The sequence below is a fragment of the Cucumis melo genome, chromosome 11, assembly GCF_025177605.1.
Source record: "Cucumis melo cultivar AY chromosome 11, USDA_Cmelo_AY_1.0, whole genome shotgun sequence".
NCBI classification, from domain to species: Eukaryota; Viridiplantae; Streptophyta; class Magnoliopsida; order Cucurbitales; family Cucurbitaceae; genus Cucumis; species Cucumis melo.
The window spans coordinates 2427857-2445658 of record NC_066867.1 but is presented as its reverse complement, the minus strand read 5'-3'; the positions used below and the strand labels follow the sequence as shown (position 1 = coordinate 2445658).

The window sequence follows — 17802 nt, the reverse complement described above, 5'->3', positions numbered from 1 at the left end:
AGCCTATAAAGTCTAAAATATGTGAATATAGGCAGATGAAAGATATAAAAAGAAATAGTGACAGACATGGATGGATGAACGGCACTTTGAACATTCACATCAAGTATGGAGAATATAGGATGATTATTACGTTCTTCACTATAAACACACGTCATTCCCAACAATCTATTGAGCTTTTTGTGCATCCAAAAGCACATAACCTTACAGAACTAACATGGGATAGAGCAATTGAATAATTACAACTTTTGCAATTAAGGAACAACTACAAGATTCTATTAACTCTATCTAAGGTATAAAGAGACCAACAATTGGGAGAAAAGTACAAATTCGCTTACTACAGTGGCAGGGGAATGTATACCAAGGAAAGGAACAATGTCAACCTGCAACCAACTTTCAACTGCAGACCCCACTACTGCACCCGCCACAAGACCACCTAGTGTTAGTACCGTTGCCTTTCCTGGAATTAAGAAAAAGATCAATAATCAGATACGTTCTTTTAAGAATAAGAGTTGTATCAACTTGTGAAATTCTGAAAATTGGGGCTCCAATTAATATTGTTCTAAAGAAATTTTAAGAGAGCTTTCATTGTTCTTAAAATTTAACTAAATGTTAAAAATGTTCTGAAAGTAGACTACAGAACTAATAATGCAATCATTATTACATGATCTCGTTTGGTTGGTTGTTCGGAAGGTTACACTGGTAAACAAACACGGAACAATCAGTCGATCAATAGAAATATGCTAACTCAACAAAGAGAAATAAACCTTAAAGAAACTAATATTCATTCAATATTTTCTTTATCCACACTTTTTGTTGTAATATGCTCTTCAGACGATCTCTGGGCTTCTCTAAAACAGGAAACATGATGCCTCTATGCAGAACTCTCTAGTTCATGAGAATCAAACTCTTCCCATATCTATAAACAATACATTGTAAACCTTCTTCATCAAACTCCTTACCTAATTTTACGTTCTTTTTAGTCATGAAGTACAGGGTAGCACCAAAGCTTCCAGCCAAGATCAGTCCAGGAACATCAGCACCTGCATACGGCAGTGAAGAAGATGAAGAAGCTCCATTTACATAAGTCAAGACTGCTAATGCCCCGTATACACCAGCTTGTATGCCTAAGTCACCAGTAGATGGTGTTTCAACAGAAATAGGCATATTCTGCAGCCACTGAGAAGAAGCACTAGGAGAATTTATTGGTTTAACATCAGCAAATCGGATGCGATTGTTCTCAACTTTCCCGGCTCGACGCCGAGTCAAGCTCTGCATAAGTAGTATGTCATATGCAGCTTCAACCTGAATCACGTAAAGCAACAAGGAAAATTTTAAGGTTTTCCTACCATTTAGGCTATAGAGAAGCAATAATGCTTGTAACAGAAAAGGATTCAGTTAGCAAAGCCCTCGGTGCTTCAGTTAGCAAACCTTCCAGCTATAGTATAAAACAGAACCCATAAAATCATTTGTTAAAAACACAAAATCTGGCAGTATTAAAAGCTTTGAGACAATCAAACATTCACCCAGGGAACTGGAAAGCTCGTAGTCGTAACAATGATGTAACTATTTCCTCTGGCCATTCATGAAAAGTGTAAGATACTCGACATCCTACTTATAGCATCCAGGCAGAGAACTTTTCTCCAAATAACAAATAACTATTTTTGCCAATACATTATCAACAAAACAGCAAAATGGAATGAACGAGTAACTTGTGCCATAGAAGTGAATCAAGTGATAAATGACAAACAAGGTAGAACTGCAGGTAAGAGAAACCAAATATATTTAGAAAGAAGGTTAAGGCACAGACAAAAAGGCTATATAAGTAGCAAACAGTAGAAAACAATCTTCAACAAATGGATAAGATGGACATTTGGGAGTGGGAGTTGCAGAAATGAATTCTGCTTCTCTCTACATGTCAGAATATGTAAAATGGGAAAGTGGGTAGATCTTGCGGACAATGCTCTATGACCATTTTATCATCATAACAAGCTGTAATAATGTCCGTAACAATTACGAATTTGATTGTAACTGAAATAACGGTATTATATAACGCTATTATCCATAATATACAAAACACATTGAAGGGGAAAGCTCAAATTATTTCAATTTCAATACTTCACATGGGGTTCATTATAATACACAGTAGTTAAAATAAGCCAAACTATAAGAGAATCTATTATACAATGCAACATACTGATACTCGTCTACTAGGTTCCACTCATCGAAGTAAGAAACAGTACAGAAAATATCAAAATTAAGACACAAAACAATCAAATTCACATCAAACGCATAACACCAGACACCAAAATTTTCAAAATCAATGAAAGAACGACACTCAAAAGCTACGATCAATAAAATCACCTGTGCAATCGTCTTGTCGTCACTACAAGTAGCAAGAATGGAATTCTTGGCGCGGAGTATTTCATCAAACGAAGCTCCTTCAGAGACTCCAAGAAGCTTAAGCGCGTTCTCAAGAGACATTTCAGATGGCACCGAGTCATCAGCGCGGGAGCTTGCCTGAACCGGCAACAGCAGCGTCCTCGTAAATGCGCGGCGTTGAGGGAGGGCACCACCGCTCCAGGAAGCTGTTCTACCGGGAAATGTTGAGCCGGATCGTCGGAAGGTCGGCGGCCTAGGAAACGTTGAGCCGGCGGTGGGGCGGTTGGGCCGGACGGAGAGGGTGGCTGCCATTGATGGAATTGATTTTGTGTAGAAGCGTGAGGCTGGCCTTCGTTGGTGCTGTAGCGTACTAGCCTTTATTTTTCAATTAAAAATTGAGGAATATTACGATTACTCATTCTTAGACTAAGTTCTGATGAGCTCTTTTTTATCATCTCATTTCCGCCGTTGACCATTCATCCGATCCTTCCACTTTCACGATGTACGGTCCGGATCTCCTTGTGAGGGTAAAATTGTTGACTATGATGTTAGAGAATTGTGTAGACAAGAGTTTATGTTTGACGCGGCATGTTGTGAATGGACACTAGTGAATGATTAAGGTTGTCCCACCTTTCCAAGTAAAATTAGATCAAAGTAATTTTGAACTTCGTAAACTTCCTCCTCCTCCTTAGTCTAGACTAAAATTACATTTTTAATTCTCATCTTTTTAAATATACGATTCAGTATCTTTTTAGTCTTCGTATCCATAGGAATAAATTCATTTGATATTGGAGCTTTCAAAATATGACTTCACAATCGTGAAGTAAAAATAGGTTTAAAGTTGGGAGAATAAAGTGGTTAAACAATGAAATTGACCAACGGATTTTTTTGACATCTTTTCGATAAACAATTGATTTTTTTATGGGGTCTTCGAAAATATAAGATTTCGTTAGTGTTTGATACACGATCGTTTAGATATAGCTACAATTTATACCTCATCTTTATATATGACTACAATTTATATTTATACGCGATCGTTTAGATATGGTTACAATTTATTTTTTCAATTTCATCGTTTAATTTTGTTACTAATTTTATGTTTAATTTGGTTATGATTAAATTTGGTTATACGATTGTTTAGATTTGGAGAAAATTTGGTATATTGTTTTTTAAATTCTTCTGTACACTATGTTTATATTTCTTTACGACCATTTACTTTTTTTTTATTTTTTAGACCATCGTTTATATTTATCTACTCCAATCCAAATTATTTTTTTAAGATTCTTTATTTTTACAAGATAGTTTACATTTGCTATTCCTATCTAAATGATTTCTTACAGGACTTTTAGATTTTGCTATTTTTTGTACTAAAAATGAAAAGAAGAAAAATGATAGAAAGAAATTGAAAAAAAAAAGAAAGAAAAGACGAAATCACATGAGGAAGACAATGAAAGAAATAACAGGAACGAATGCAAAAGAAAGATACAAAGACAAATCTGAGTTTGGTGTTTTGTTAAATCTATGTAAGTTAATTTTGTTTTTATTATAATTTGTTTTACCCATAATTCTTGTCCCCAACTTTAAATGTATTTATTTAAAAAATTTATGATTAATTAAAAGTTCCAATAAAAATTAATTTTAAAGGAATATAGTTAAAATATATTAAAATTGCATTTATTAAATTTAGGATTTAGTAAAAATAAATAATTTTTTTAAAAAAAATTGATAAGCTATTTACCACAAAAATTATTAGGACAAAATTGATTCGATTAATTCCTTGAATTTCGTATGGAATTTAAATATGTCATGGAAAGTTCTATTGTTTACTATTTCCCAAAAATAAATTCAATAAAATCTAAAATCGTAGTAACTAAAATAGGATATTGAAAAGAAAGAAAGAAAAGCGAGGTAGATTCGTTCGTTAACATGAAGCGCGAGAATTATTATTGAGAAATAATTCATAAATTAATATCTTTTCTCTCTTCCAGTCGATTCCCAGTATTTGTTGTACAAGCGACAATCAGAGCGATGTGTCCAGCCAGTAGCCATACCCACTCGCAAGATTTTTTCCTCTCACCGAAGAAGAACAACACGACGTTCAATTCCAACAAATTGGGGTATAAGACCGCTGGAAGTTGCTGGACTTGTTGAGTGTACCAGCTCGATAGCACAAACATGATTCTAATTGGGTCTACGACGTTGGGAATTGGAAGTTCCATTTCCTACAAATGTCACTTCTCGAACAGTTTGCGACGTGGGTTTTACAGTAAAGCTCATTCTAAACACCTATGTGTTAATGGAGGAGAGGATGGAAAGAAGAAAAGGGTCGTCGTCGTTGGCTCCGGTTGGGCTGGCCTTGCCGCTGCTAATCACCTCTGCAATCAGGTTCTTTTTGAAGAAAAGTTGCAAAGGAACATAGGAAAGGGAGAGGAAGAATAATAAATTAGTATAGCAGTCCATATTAACTTCCTAGCTCTCTGAGTCTCTACCTTGGTGCCAGTGTCAGTTTAACTGGTGAAATTTAGCTTCATCAATCAGTATAAGATTTTGGATCGGTGATTTAGCATGTTATTAATGGAAGACCTGTATTGTTATTCTCTCCTATTAATATTGATGGTTTAATTTAACATGGTACAAGAGGACATCCGCGAATTTAGTATAGGTCTAAGATCCAGCTCTCAACTTTATCATCTTTACATAATATATAAAAATATTATTTAGTTATGCGTTTGTCAGCCCTTTTCAACCCAGATTCAAGTATCAAATATTCTGCATTCGCCACTGAGAGAGGGAGTGTTATTAAAGTTCACTCGTCAGCTTTAAGTTTTGTAGTCGGTCGTTGATTTAACGTAGTACCGAAGCGATTTAACATTTTATGAAAGCAAGAAGTACAACTCCTATTATTTTATCTTCGACCGATGTTGATTCAATCGGTGGTTTAATAATTTTGGGTCAATAAGGGATTTAACAATATTTTTCTTACTATTTTATCTTGGATGCAGTCGAGTACTGAATATGATTTGATTAATGTTGAATGGAGTTTCTGTTGCAGGGATTTGATACCACTGTTCTTGAACCAAGCAATAATTTTGGTGGTGCTGATATTCATGGAATTCGTGGTAATAACCAAATGTGTTTGTTTAGGATCGATTTAGTAGTGTTCTTGTTTCCTATTTGTTTTTCACAGAAATAAGAATGTGAGTGTTACCAAGCAAGCACTTAATTTGTTGTTTCTGTAGATATATATGCTTGGTTTACTTATGTTTTGGATTGTTATATATTTTCGCAGTCCTGGTAATGTTTCATCCTGTTGTAGGTTACTGGCGTCCCTATAAGAATATATTTGGCCTCGTTGATGAGCTTGGTATCGCTCCTTTCACAAACTGGACAGCACCTGCTCATTATTCAGTTGACGGGTTGGAGGTAGATAGTACATAATAATTTTTTCAATCATTGATGAAATACCGAGACTCTCTGATCGATAAATTAATTTCCAATAGTTCCAAGTTTCATATTAGTCCATATACATTTATGTGTTCATCGATCTTGCAGTTAATTAGTTTTGAGGCTTGTTACTTTGAATTGTGTTGTGAATCGTGATGGCGATGTAGTTCTTGTGTAGGTAAAATTTCCACTATTCCAAGATCTGCCTCAACTGCCAACTCCTCTCGGAACCTTAATTTATCCAGAAGTATGGATAGCTTCACGTTTTCATGTCTTCACAATTGATTGCATAGTTTAAAATGGTCTTATGAAAACCTCCCTTTTGGTCCTTTTGGTCACAGTTCCCCCAGCTCCCGTTGTTGGATAGGTTAACATCACTTCCTTTGATGGCTGCAGGTGCATTTCTTTCGCATTTCAATATAGATAGTTCACAATGTATAGAAAAATTTCACATTAAAAATGAAATTTCCAACTAAAGCATTCTCAATTGGTTGAGGTTTTGGTCAACATGTTCGATTCTCCCCTTTGGTTAGTTCCTAGTATGCTCTCTTGTGTGAAACAGAACATAAAATGTTGGATTTTTTCTTATACAATAAGTTAAAGCATGATTATAATTCATGGTAATTACGATTTTTAATTGTGCAAACGCATACCAAGTACAACACACTAACTTCTAAATTTCCAATGCATTCTTTGTTCTATTTGGATCATCCATCATTGAAGGTCAACGAAGGAATATATTTGTTACAAGTGATTTATGTATTTCTCCCACTTCTTTATTTTGCTGAATTTTGTTTCTTTCAGTTATTGACTTCGACAATACGGATACGGCATGGAGAAAATATGACTCAAGTAATATCTTTGTTACCTGTGTAGACTCTTGGTAGTGGACTAATGCAAAATGAAGTGACTGATCAATAGTTGTTTCTCGCCGATAGTTACCGCCCGGGAGCTATTCAGGCAGTTTAGCTGTTCAGGAAAGCTCTATAGTAGCATACTCAATCCATTGCTTCAAGTAGGATTATATGCTCCAGCCGAGCAGTGCAGTGCTGCAGCAACCTTGGGAATTTTATACTACACTGTACTTGCTCACCAGGTTTGGAGAATCAAGTTACTCCGACCAACATTCCTGCTTCTTCTGTTGCTAATAATGTCAACGTTCTGTACTCTAAACTCGTGGATGCATGCAGAATGATTTCAATCTAGTTTGGTGCCGTGGAACTGTTAAAGAAAGGATTTTCCAGCCATGGATGGACTTGCTGGAGAGCAAGGGATGTAAATTTGTTGGGAGGAGAAAACTCACAGACGTAATTGTAGATGATGATACAAACTGTCTATCGGACATTCTTTGTGGCAGAGAAAGATATGAGGCCGATGCAGTTGTATTTGCTGTTGAAATTTCTGTACTCCAAGAACTCATTCGTAATTCGTATGGTTCCATCTCCCCTTAAACAACAGTGCAAATAGGTTACGTATTTATTACTGTTGCCTGTTTTTGGTTTGTCTATAACTGTTCTGGTTGTCCTTGTCGCTTGTTCTGTTTAGTGCAGCATTATACACAAAAGAGGAGTTCGTCAAGGTTTTAAACTTGAGAAGTGTTGATTTGCTCACTGTTAAGCTTTGGTTCGATAGAAAAGTAAGTAAAATGATAAGAAACTAATTTCATTGAACGAACTGCAAAGTTCAAGAAAAGTATCATTAAATTCTTACTGAAGAATTCTACATGATGGAGCCTTGTTAATACAATGTTAAACAGGTAAATATTCCAACTGCAAGTAATTCTTGCTCGGCCTTGGATAATTCATTTGGGTGGAGTTTCTTCAACTTAAATGCCATTCAAGATGAATACAAAGATGAATCAGTTACAGTCTTGCAAGCTGACTTTGTGAGTATAAGAACACCCTCTCCCCCCACTAGTTTATAAACTTTCCTTTTGTAGTTTAAAAGGTTAAGGTTACAGTCATCTTTTCCACAAATTAAACAGTATCACGCCAACGAGCTGTTGCCACTAAACGATGAAGTTATAGGTGAAAAGGTCAAATCCTACCTCTCAACATGCATTAAAGACTTCGAGAATGCCATCGTGGTGAAGAAGGAAATTGGAAAGTTTCCAGAATCATTAACTCACTTCTTTCCTGGTATATAAAATCACAACTTACATTTGGTTCAAATTCGTTTATCACTCTGCAAACTTTTTGTTTCATTTGTTGCTGTCTGATTTTCCAAAAGGTTCATACAAATACATGATGCGCGGCTTTACGTCGTTCCCAAATGTGTTCATGGCTGGAGATTGGATCATAAACCGTCACGGATCATGGTCACAGGTCTGATATCTACAAGTCTTTCCTTTGCTGATATGTGATGATCATTTTGTTATTCGATGTGTTGATGACTTGAACAGGAGAAATCATATGTGACTGGCCTTGAAGCTGCAAACAGAGTGGTGGATTTTCTTGAAGAAGGAAGTTTTGCTAAAATTGTGCCAGTAGATGAAGAAGAGCCTCATGTGGAGGCTCTTCGTGGTCTCAATAGAAGGATTGATGAGATTAGGTCCCAACTCCCATTCAACGGGTTCTTCCTCTAATGAATCAACAGAGAAACAGTAAAGTTTAGTCCCAATAATTTTGCAATAGTTTGAAGAATAATTACACAACAGGAAACATTTGAGGATATAATTATAAGTACCTCTTATTTATTCAAACTATACCTATTTGTCAAGGGTATATATCTCAGTGGGGCATTGAGTTATGCTTATTCTGACTAGTTACAAAGATTTTGATAATTTAGAACAATTGTTACGGTAATTTTTATCAAATAATATTTAATATATTAGTTTTTAACGCATGTCGTTTGTAATGATAAAAGCTAGTTCTATATCACTTGGAAAACATTTTTAACCTCAAATGTTAAGGGTGATTTACCCATACTCTTGTACCGGTGCTTGTAGACGAAAGGTTCAAATTTTTATCCCCTAACTCGTTGCATCTTTATCATTTGTTTGTTTTTTTCAGAAAACATTGCACCCTCACTATTAGTTTTATCTCCAACTTCTAATAGTTTTAAAAATAAGTTTAAAGAAAAAAAAAATTTAATTCCTTGATTGATAGTATATGAATGTAGACCATTAACACTCTTCTTAAAAATATACTTAGAACTTCGAAATATTGCATCTTTTAGTCTTACCAATAAAAAAAAGATATTAATTGTGATTAATTTGTTCGAGTATTCTTTAAGTTAGATTAACCCTACAATTTTTAATGAAAATTATTGTAATGACAAAATCGTTGAAAAATATTTATAGGATATAACAAAATTTTATTATATTCTACTTTGATAGATAATTTTTTATATATATATTTTGTAAATATTTTTGTATATTTGAAAATTATGGTAATAAATTATAATAATTAAGTCCATAGCACACACATTTATTGTTTGCAAAAATGGCAAAAACAAAGCACAATTCACATATACAAGTTGTAAAATGTCACAAATCTCCTCGTTACTGATATACATTTGATACACTTTATGCTCTTTGATACACTTGAAATACATTTGATACTTCTTGATAACCTCTGGACCTTGATACATTTGATCCACCATGGTACACTTTGATACACTCATACCTTTCAATACACCTGAAATGCCTGGATACATCTAATACTTATTGTTATACTTTATTCTTCTCGATACACTTAAATGTTTCACCGATAAGGTTAATATACTTAATGCACGACTAATAAACTTGTTATGCTTCATTGGTACACTCAACAAATTTGATACATGTGATATGATACACCTGATGAACTGCAGATACATTTAGTATTTTTAACTGATACATTTGATTGATTAAATACACTCGACATGCTTAAAGTCCTACTTATACACTTGATACAATATTGATATACACTTTGTAAACTTGATTGATATACTAGAAAAAGATTCACTTTATTGATATGTTGATATACATTAAGAATATACTGTTGATATACTTCGTAATGACACATTGAGTTACATTGAATGAACTGTATAATATTTGAAAAAAATAAAAATCACATAATAAGTATATCAACCAACTAATACATATAATATAAGTATATCACACTACTGATTTACAAAACTCGATACAAAATAAAACCAAAACAAAATTAACGTAAAAAAAATGAAACAAAATCATTTGAAATTAGATTCAACTCAAAATACATATCGAAGGAAGTAGAGAAATAGACGAAGTTAAATTACTCTCATTGACGACCATTACATTTTATATTACAATTAATGTACCATTGATATCCTAAAAACAAGATTAAGATCTGAAGAACAAATTGTTTTTCTCGGATAAGAAAGAATGATTAGGGTATTAAAAAGTGGAGAAGAAATAGTTATAAAAGAAATATATTATTTTTCCACGTTTGTAAAATTCTAAAACAATATGATACATCTCCTATATCATATTCTCAAAATGCTACTTAGTACAATCTCCCTTTTTTAATATATTTAGACATTTTGTTTGGAAAATTGACAAAAGCACGAGTAACACACTTTTAATTTTAGTTTTAGAAAAATAGCTCGTATTTTATTTTCATTTTCAAAAGTTATATATTTTTTTTTTGAACTTGTAAAACTATTTTTCTTAGTCAATGTCAACCACAATCCAGATTGGCGGAGATCTGGCTGAAATTGATCGAAAAAAATAGTTTTAACCGTTTAAGAAACGAAAACCAAAACATTTGGTTACTTTTGTCAATCTACCATTTTATTTAAATAGTGTAGAAGTCGTGTCACGTATATATCCACCGGATCCGACGGTGGCGACGGCCGTTGCTGCCTCTGCTCGACGCAAGCCACCACATGAGTTCGCCCTGTTGTATTATCGTTGGTGCCGAAATCCTGATCTCCTGAGACGCTGGTTTGCATCTTCTAGGGTTTTTTTATATATATTATTAGTTCTTTAGCGTACTGGATAGTTAGTGATCGTTTCACTTCTTTGATTTTTCATCGCAATGTGCCCAGATAAATTGTATTTACATGAACGTTATTGAATTTCAATCAAGCCGAGAGTAGTCGCACTTCGAATTCTACCTCTCGGAAGCTTAATTCCTGCTAGATTAGTGTAGTGCAGGTCCTTATAGATTTCCTAACGTTTTGACTTCGAGGAAAGAGAGTAGGTCTTAGCATAGCATGTGTACTGGAAGCCTGTAGAGTATAGGATGGACCTTGGGAATTGTACCATGCTAATAGAGCGAGATTCTCAGAGTTCCGACAAGATAATTTGTACGGCCTACGGCTTGATTTTGTTGGTTTTTGATATTGAAAATCGGGAGGAATCCATTATTGGGTCGGAAAACTCACGGTAAAGATTAGAAGATGGTTATGAATTAAGAACATTTTAGTTCTTTTTCACAATTTTGAAGTTGATGGGAAAGTGTTATTGTTCTTTATGTACTTATCTACAATTTATGGAGGCGTTCTTATGAGCTGAGAATATTTTAATTCTTTTACAAAATTTTGAAGCTGATGGGAAAGTATGGTTCTTTATGTACTTGTCTACAATTTGTGAAGGCATTCTTATAAACTAATAACATTTTAGGTCTTTTTCATCATTTTGAAGTTGATGGGAAACTTTGGTTGTTCTTTATTGACTTGTTTACAATTTTTGGAGGCATTCTTATGGACTTCCATTGTCGTATGTACGTGTGTCATCAAACCTTTTGTTTGCTTTTTTTTTTTCAGTACTGGGAACATATATGAACCCCCTATCTGTATCTTTAAAGCCTAAACCATTACAAAATACTGTCATCAAGCAAGTTCTTGTCGCTTTTGGTTGCTGCTGAAAACTTTTGATGTTGTGTGCTCTGCTTTATAAACTTTTAGTTCTTTTTCTGTCTGCTGACCTGTTTCCACTGATAAAACAAATAAATCGTGAAGAAGCAAAAAATTGAGCTATTTCTCATTAATCAACATCAGTACGTAGAAACCACTGGTTATGAAACCGTATATTGCAAGATTGATATGATTAGAGTACTCGTTTGGATCTGATAAAGTTGTTCTGCTTAAGATTTTAAGTGCTTATGAGATTTTTTTCCCAAAGCTGACTAATATGATTTGTGCTAAAAGAGCCTTTCCATGTGGGCCTAATTGCTTTTTCACCATCATTATCCATTTTGTGTTGCTCAAGTTTTTATGTTCTTTAATTGATTGGGGTAGTGCATTATTAGCCAGTCCTGAGTATAGTTCACTGGCTCCCTCTACAATTGATCTTTTCCAATTTTCAGATCATTTTGATTCTCATCTTCTCAGTTACCTTGTTTTTTATCTGTAAACATGTTCAAAATTTTGTTGGTTTCATTTCTAGCTTGTTTGGATAAAACCATTTGAACAAGAAACATCACATCATCACATCAAGTTGCCATTCAATAAAGTGTTTGTCTAAAGAGAAAAAGGTAAGAGAGAGGATAGCAAATTTGATGGTAATTTTACTCTATGAAGTTCAGAGTTCTGAAAGCAGCCCCCCCACCAGGAAAAGATAGAAAAGAGAAAGCAAAACAAAAAGGGTACAGATTTAATTACAGTCTCCTATTCCTACTTACGTCACATCAGATATATTACTGACCTGGTGTTTTTCCTCTCTTCCTTATCCTCTCTCTCTCTCTATCTCCTTGGATTTTCCCTAACAGGAATGATAAATGAAGCCTTTTCAAGCTGCAGGTCACTCCCAACCCAACTAACAGTCATCATGCAACGCCCAACCTTCTACAGCTTCAATGGCAGCTTTTGCTAGAGAGATCAAAGTTAAGGCTTTGCTTGGCAGTCCCACCTACTTGTCTAAAACGAATTGTGCCACTGCCACCATCTATGGATGCTTGGTTGTTAATCACTTATTCACCGAAAGAAGAGTGAATCAATGTAGATTTGGTTGTACGGATGGCGACAATCCTAAGGTGAGTTTTTAAACAAGAAAGATTCTTAAAGACGACTAGTTACATCTATCTTTATGCATCACACACGATAGTTTGCTACATGATAAATATTTTTATAAATATTTATTTTGTGTACTTAATAAGGATGAGATGCATAGAAATAGATTTATAGAGAGGATAAATTGTAAATTTGGTTGGTGTGATTCGGAAAAAGTTATAATTTAGTCTCTGATTTTACGAAGTTTTATCAAATTAGAAGGATTAGATTTTAACTTTCTCCAAACCATTACCATGTTTAGAGCAACTATTTAGGGCAGTTGGGTCTTTTTCTTCTTCTTCTTCTTCTTCTTATTGCTAATCTAAGTGAAAATTATTTGCAAAAGTTTAGTGGCTTTTGTGAAGTCCTTGTATTAATCAAATTCTAAAGGGAAATCTTGTACTTTATGTCAATCATTCCTTCCAAATCTGATGAGAAAAAGAAAAAGAGGCTATTTTGCTTCCTACTTTTTTTCAAGTTTAAGAAACCAATGGAATGCTAAGTATGGAGGCAAAGAACATTTGATTGGTGAGTTTGAAAGACAAAAGTTTCCAATATTTAGATGTGTTGTCTTTTCTAATCTAGCTATCCTCATGATATATTATTTCGGCATAAATATGAAAACATGTGGACTAAATTATTACAAAGGGACCAAAAGTGTTTTTAATCGTATAATAGAGTATCTGAGGCCTACTTTCCATTTTATCTGTATGATTCTAAATTTAAAAACAAAACATTTTTAAAGTTTATTTTATCTTTTGCCTATCATCATTGGCACTTCTTTAATGTACATGACACATGTGACAGATCATTGAAGATCTACATATGGGATTATTGTAGCTAACTACTTATGGGATTTTCTTTCATCCCACATTATCTTTTTTTTTTTTTTATAATTATTATTATTGAATTGGACTCCTACATTTTGCTTCTTCTTTTCATCTCTACTTTTGGTGTTTTTTTTTTTTTTTTTTTTTAGTTTTTTTAGCTTCTTTTCATCTTTACTTTCTGTTTTCATTTCATCCTTAGGGTTTTAAGGTTTACATTTTCACTTTTAATATTTTACCAAAATAATAATTCACTTTGATATTTGTTTCCGGTAACTAATAATTAATTTGGATGAATTACAATAAAGTAAAATTTCACCAATCTCCTTGTCACCATTGCAGTTAATTTAAAATGTCTACATCATAACTATTCTCAGCAATTGAAGGAAAGATATCGCTAAAAATCAAACTTGAGCGATTCAGAGGAAGGAGGTAATGTGTAAATGTTGAAATCTAGGGAAACGAATATTAAACTCAAACTTAAACGTGAAAAGATAATATCTTAAATCATATGAAATAAATATAAATTAAAATTTGATTGAAAACTTGGGTCGAAAAAAATATTTTTCTCTAAAATTCGAATAAGAGAACTTATTATATGTGAAAATTGAAAGTTTATCAACCCGTTGTATATTTTAAATGGATTTATTTTAGAAATAGAAAAGATAAAATTTAATAATATAAAATATAAATATTTTGTAAAATTTTTTATTTTGTATAATTTATCTTTTAAAAATGGAGAGAAATTGAAAGTTAATTGGAATATTATAAAATGGAAAAAACTTAGGTGCAACTACGATTGTAACCGTGTTCGATAAAAAATTATCACTTAATAATTAAGTGGTTAGGTTAAATCGAGCTTGCTCTTACCAAATTTATAACCTATTGAATACAAACATATAAAGTTTTTTTTTTCATTTTTAACTTTTATTTTTTTTACAATTTAACCTAAGTAAAACTTGAATTGGAATTAGGAAACATTTATTATAGTTACTTTTCTTAAAAGTTTAGTTGAAGTATTGGAAATCTACGGACTATGCTCTTGATTTGATGTCTAGACAAGTTAAACTCAATCTTACCACTTGTACAAGTGATGGATGTGAAGGCTAGTTTAGTCTTTTCCTTTCGTTTACTTGTTTAAAGTGAGAGAAAAAAAAATTGCTTACGGTTAAATTTGTCTCGTGATCCCTATTAAATACAATTCATCAAATTGATATAAACAGTAATATTTTGTAAATAGTTTCAATATATTAATGTTTTTTACAAAATACCCCATTTAAATTCATTTCATACCGATCAAAGATTGATTTATAAAATGTTTGATTCTCGTAACCATCCTCGTAAAAAATATATATTATTTTTAATCTAAATTTATGTAATGTGTTTGGATTATACAATAAAAAAAAACAATAGTCAAATGGAATATAACTCAACTAACATAGTAACGTATTTGTACTAATAGTCAAATGGTCTGTGTTTGAGTCAAGAAAAACAAAACCGAAGAATATAATAATGTATATCTTTTTAAGTTCACTATGTCAAAAAACAGTATCAAATAATTTATATGTAACTTATTTTCAATAAAAAAAAACAATATCAAACTAATTAGATAATATTAAAATGACATAGCTTAATGATAATTCATATGAACTTTTTTTTTTCAAAAAAATTTGAACATTAAGATCTTCGGTATAAATTTTAAAAATGATGTTTTTTTTAAGAGTTGTCAAAAATAGGTACAAGACTTTCCTTCATAACAATTATTATAATTATAATTATAATTATTTAAAAAACGGGAAGTAGATACACTAATTTAACTATTATTAAGAAAAAAAAGTTAAAACTTTGTTATTTATTTTAAAAATGCATGACTTATTTCAAAAATTACAATTTTAATCTTTAATTTTTATAAATAGTTCAAAATGCACCAATTAAATAGAAGTTCTATACATTTTTTTAATGAAATTTAAGATTTGATGACCTAAAACAATACTAGATTTCTTAAAAATATATCATTGTAATAAAAAATCAAGTATATAAATTAGAAATGAAATAAAATTAAAATTAAACTTGTAAGTTTGTAACGCGATCCTTATCCCACAATTTAAATTTTAGATTAGATGAAAATATTTTCTTTCGAAAATGTAAATTTAAATTAGTTGATTGTATATTTAAAAATATATAAAAAATAAGAAAATATTGAAATAATTGATTTTGCTTTTTATTTGGTATGATTAATACAAAAAAATTAAGTTTGGCAAAAGAAAAAGTTCCAAAAATAATTTGTTAGGAGTAAATTAGGAAAAACTGACATTTCATATTATTATTTATGGAACAAATATAATTATATATGATAAATTGTTTTAGGTAATGAGAAATTAAATATGGTAATTATATATATATAATTATATATGGTAAATTACCATTGAAGTCGTGGACTCGATCCATAACTTTGCGCAGACTAGACACATGGTCGTGTTGACTGCCAATAAGGATGGACAACTCACCACAGTCGTGTATCGGGTCGGCAACTTCAATGTCTTGTCATGTACTCGGGTCCACAACTTCACTACCCTGTTTTTTACGATAGTTCATCTTCTACTCTATTTTTTATATTATTTTTAAAAAAATCGTCCAACTTTGATAGTGAAAAAGATAAAGTGAAAAATTATTTAGATTCTAACTTAACTAATTTGTTGCATTTAAAAGCTTAAAGTTGTACAACCAAATTTTGTTTCTTTAAATTGAAAGACGACAATTACATGGTGGTGGTAGAACCTCTTATTCTTAAAAATGGAAGTCATGCTATAAATTTACTTTGATGCAGTTTAGTTTTATGTAACTTGTGATATAGACTAATTTGTAGTATAATAGAGCAAAATGTAATAGCATGGTTAATATGCAATGTGGTTCGATCTTTAGTGATTACTCCTTTAATTCTTTCTTAATGGATCTTGAACTTGGAATCTTAGAATGATGTTTGTATATCCAAGAACTTTAGTCTTCAAATGTGATTAGCTTTAGGAATTAAAAAGTCTTCTAATAGTTGAGAGAATTCTTTTGAACTATTTGGAGTATAAAATTTCGAACGCTACAAAAGAATAATAACTTTCTAATTATAATGTTTTTAAGTGAACTTTGTGGATTTGAACTTGCTTTTGTCCATACACCTGACATTAGACCCAATTAATTGAATTTTGGTTTTATTTAGCGTCCGACTAAATTGGGTATGTTTTTTTGTTTCATTGGGATTAACCACTTTATGTATTCAATTTAAATTTACGACACGTGTCAATTAATTGGTTCCAACTACGATGATCAGTAATTTCATCATTAAATTGAGAAACAACATGACAACTTGTGATTTATTCAAAATTTCTCATTTAACAAATACAACTAAAAAAAATGACCTATATATCACAAGAAAGCAAAATTTCTACGGTAGTATAGTATATATATATTCATTAAATCCAAATAATATATCATGTAACATATTAAATGCTTGATAGCAATAACATTGGTCATACAAAGTTATCCTACCAATTACCTAAAACACTCCTTGTTCTAAGAGTTAATTTTCACACATAGACTTGCTTGAATTTGTCTATGAACTATAGGTACTTTCATACTCATTGTTATATATTAATGATGTTTTTTTTTTATTGTCTTTATTCATAAATTAGTAAACATATTTATCAAAATTAGCACAAAGCATCCGACGTTAATACTTGTACTATCAATATCAAAGTCAGAGGTTGGATTTGACCATCTCACATAATTAGTGTAAAGAAAAAACCTTGTAATTATATTTTGTGTAAAAATAATTATTAAAACTAATAATTAATAAAAATATTGACTCTATAGCATTGTCTTGGAAAAACAATTATTTATTCGACTAAATATAATTCGTACAATAAAATAAACTACAAATTCAACTTTTATATGTTAAATTTGTAAACTGAACATCGATCCATTTTGACATTTCAATCAAATATGAATGTCAAACAATCTAAAGGTAGACTTATATTTCATACCTAAATTATATGAATTTCGAAGTGCTCTCATTGGATAGCACTAGCTTATAGCTTAGATAGGTTCAACTTAGGCTTTTAGATGAGTCCAATATATATCTTGAAAATGAAATTAATTCAATCATCACTTTAGATGGTCCAATAAACCAATGCAATTTGTGGAA

The 17802-nt window shown here is 31.8% G+C and overlaps 2 protein-coding genes and 1 long non-coding RNA gene across 4 annotated transcripts; 2 read left to right on the top strand and 1 right to left on the bottom strand.

Moving 5' to 3' along the window:
• Positions 1–71: 71 nt before the first annotated feature.
• LOC103497348 (protein CHAPERONE-LIKE PROTEIN OF POR1, chloroplastic) lies at positions 72–2914 on the bottom strand. Its single transcript, XM_008459503.3, has 3 exons — positions 2362–2914; positions 960–1302; positions 72–457 (listed from the first exon to the last, which is right to left on the bottom strand). Exons 1-3 carry the CDS (start codon positions 2689–2691, stop codon positions 282–284), a joined length of 849 nt encoding a protein of 282 aa, XP_008457725.2. The 5' UTR covers positions 2692–2914; the 3' UTR covers positions 72–281.
• A 1407-nt stretch (positions 2915–4321) lies between these two features.
• Positions 4322–8667, top strand: LOC103497350 (uncharacterized). Of its 2 annotated transcripts, XM_008459504.3 has the most exons (13): positions 4323–4764; positions 5432–5498; positions 5696–5802; positions 6002–6070; positions 6165–6219; positions 6628–6675; positions 6762–6919; positions 7014–7252; positions 7369–7459; positions 7580–7708; positions 7808–7961; positions 8053–8147; positions 8225–8667. In XM_008459504.3, the coding sequence occupies exons 1-13, from the start codon at positions 4555–4557 to the stop codon at positions 8405–8407; spliced, it is 1605 nt and encodes a 534-aa protein (XP_008457726.2). In that variant the 5' UTR covers positions 4323–4554; the 3' UTR covers positions 8408–8667. The 2 variants fall into 2 exon arrangements, with proteins under 2 accessions (XP_008457727.2, XP_008457726.2); XM_008459505.3 differs by lacking the exon at positions 6165–6219 and having other exon boundaries at positions 4322–4764; positions 5991–6070.
• A 1836-nt stretch (positions 8668–10503) lies between these two features.
• LOC103497351 (uncharacterized) lies at positions 10504–12984 on the top strand. Its single transcript, XR_539390.3, has 3 exons — positions 10504–10732; positions 12179–12377; positions 12501–12984. It is a non-coding gene; the product is annotated as an uncharacterized LOC103497351 (long non-coding RNA).
• Positions 12985–17802: the final 4818 nt, after the last annotated feature.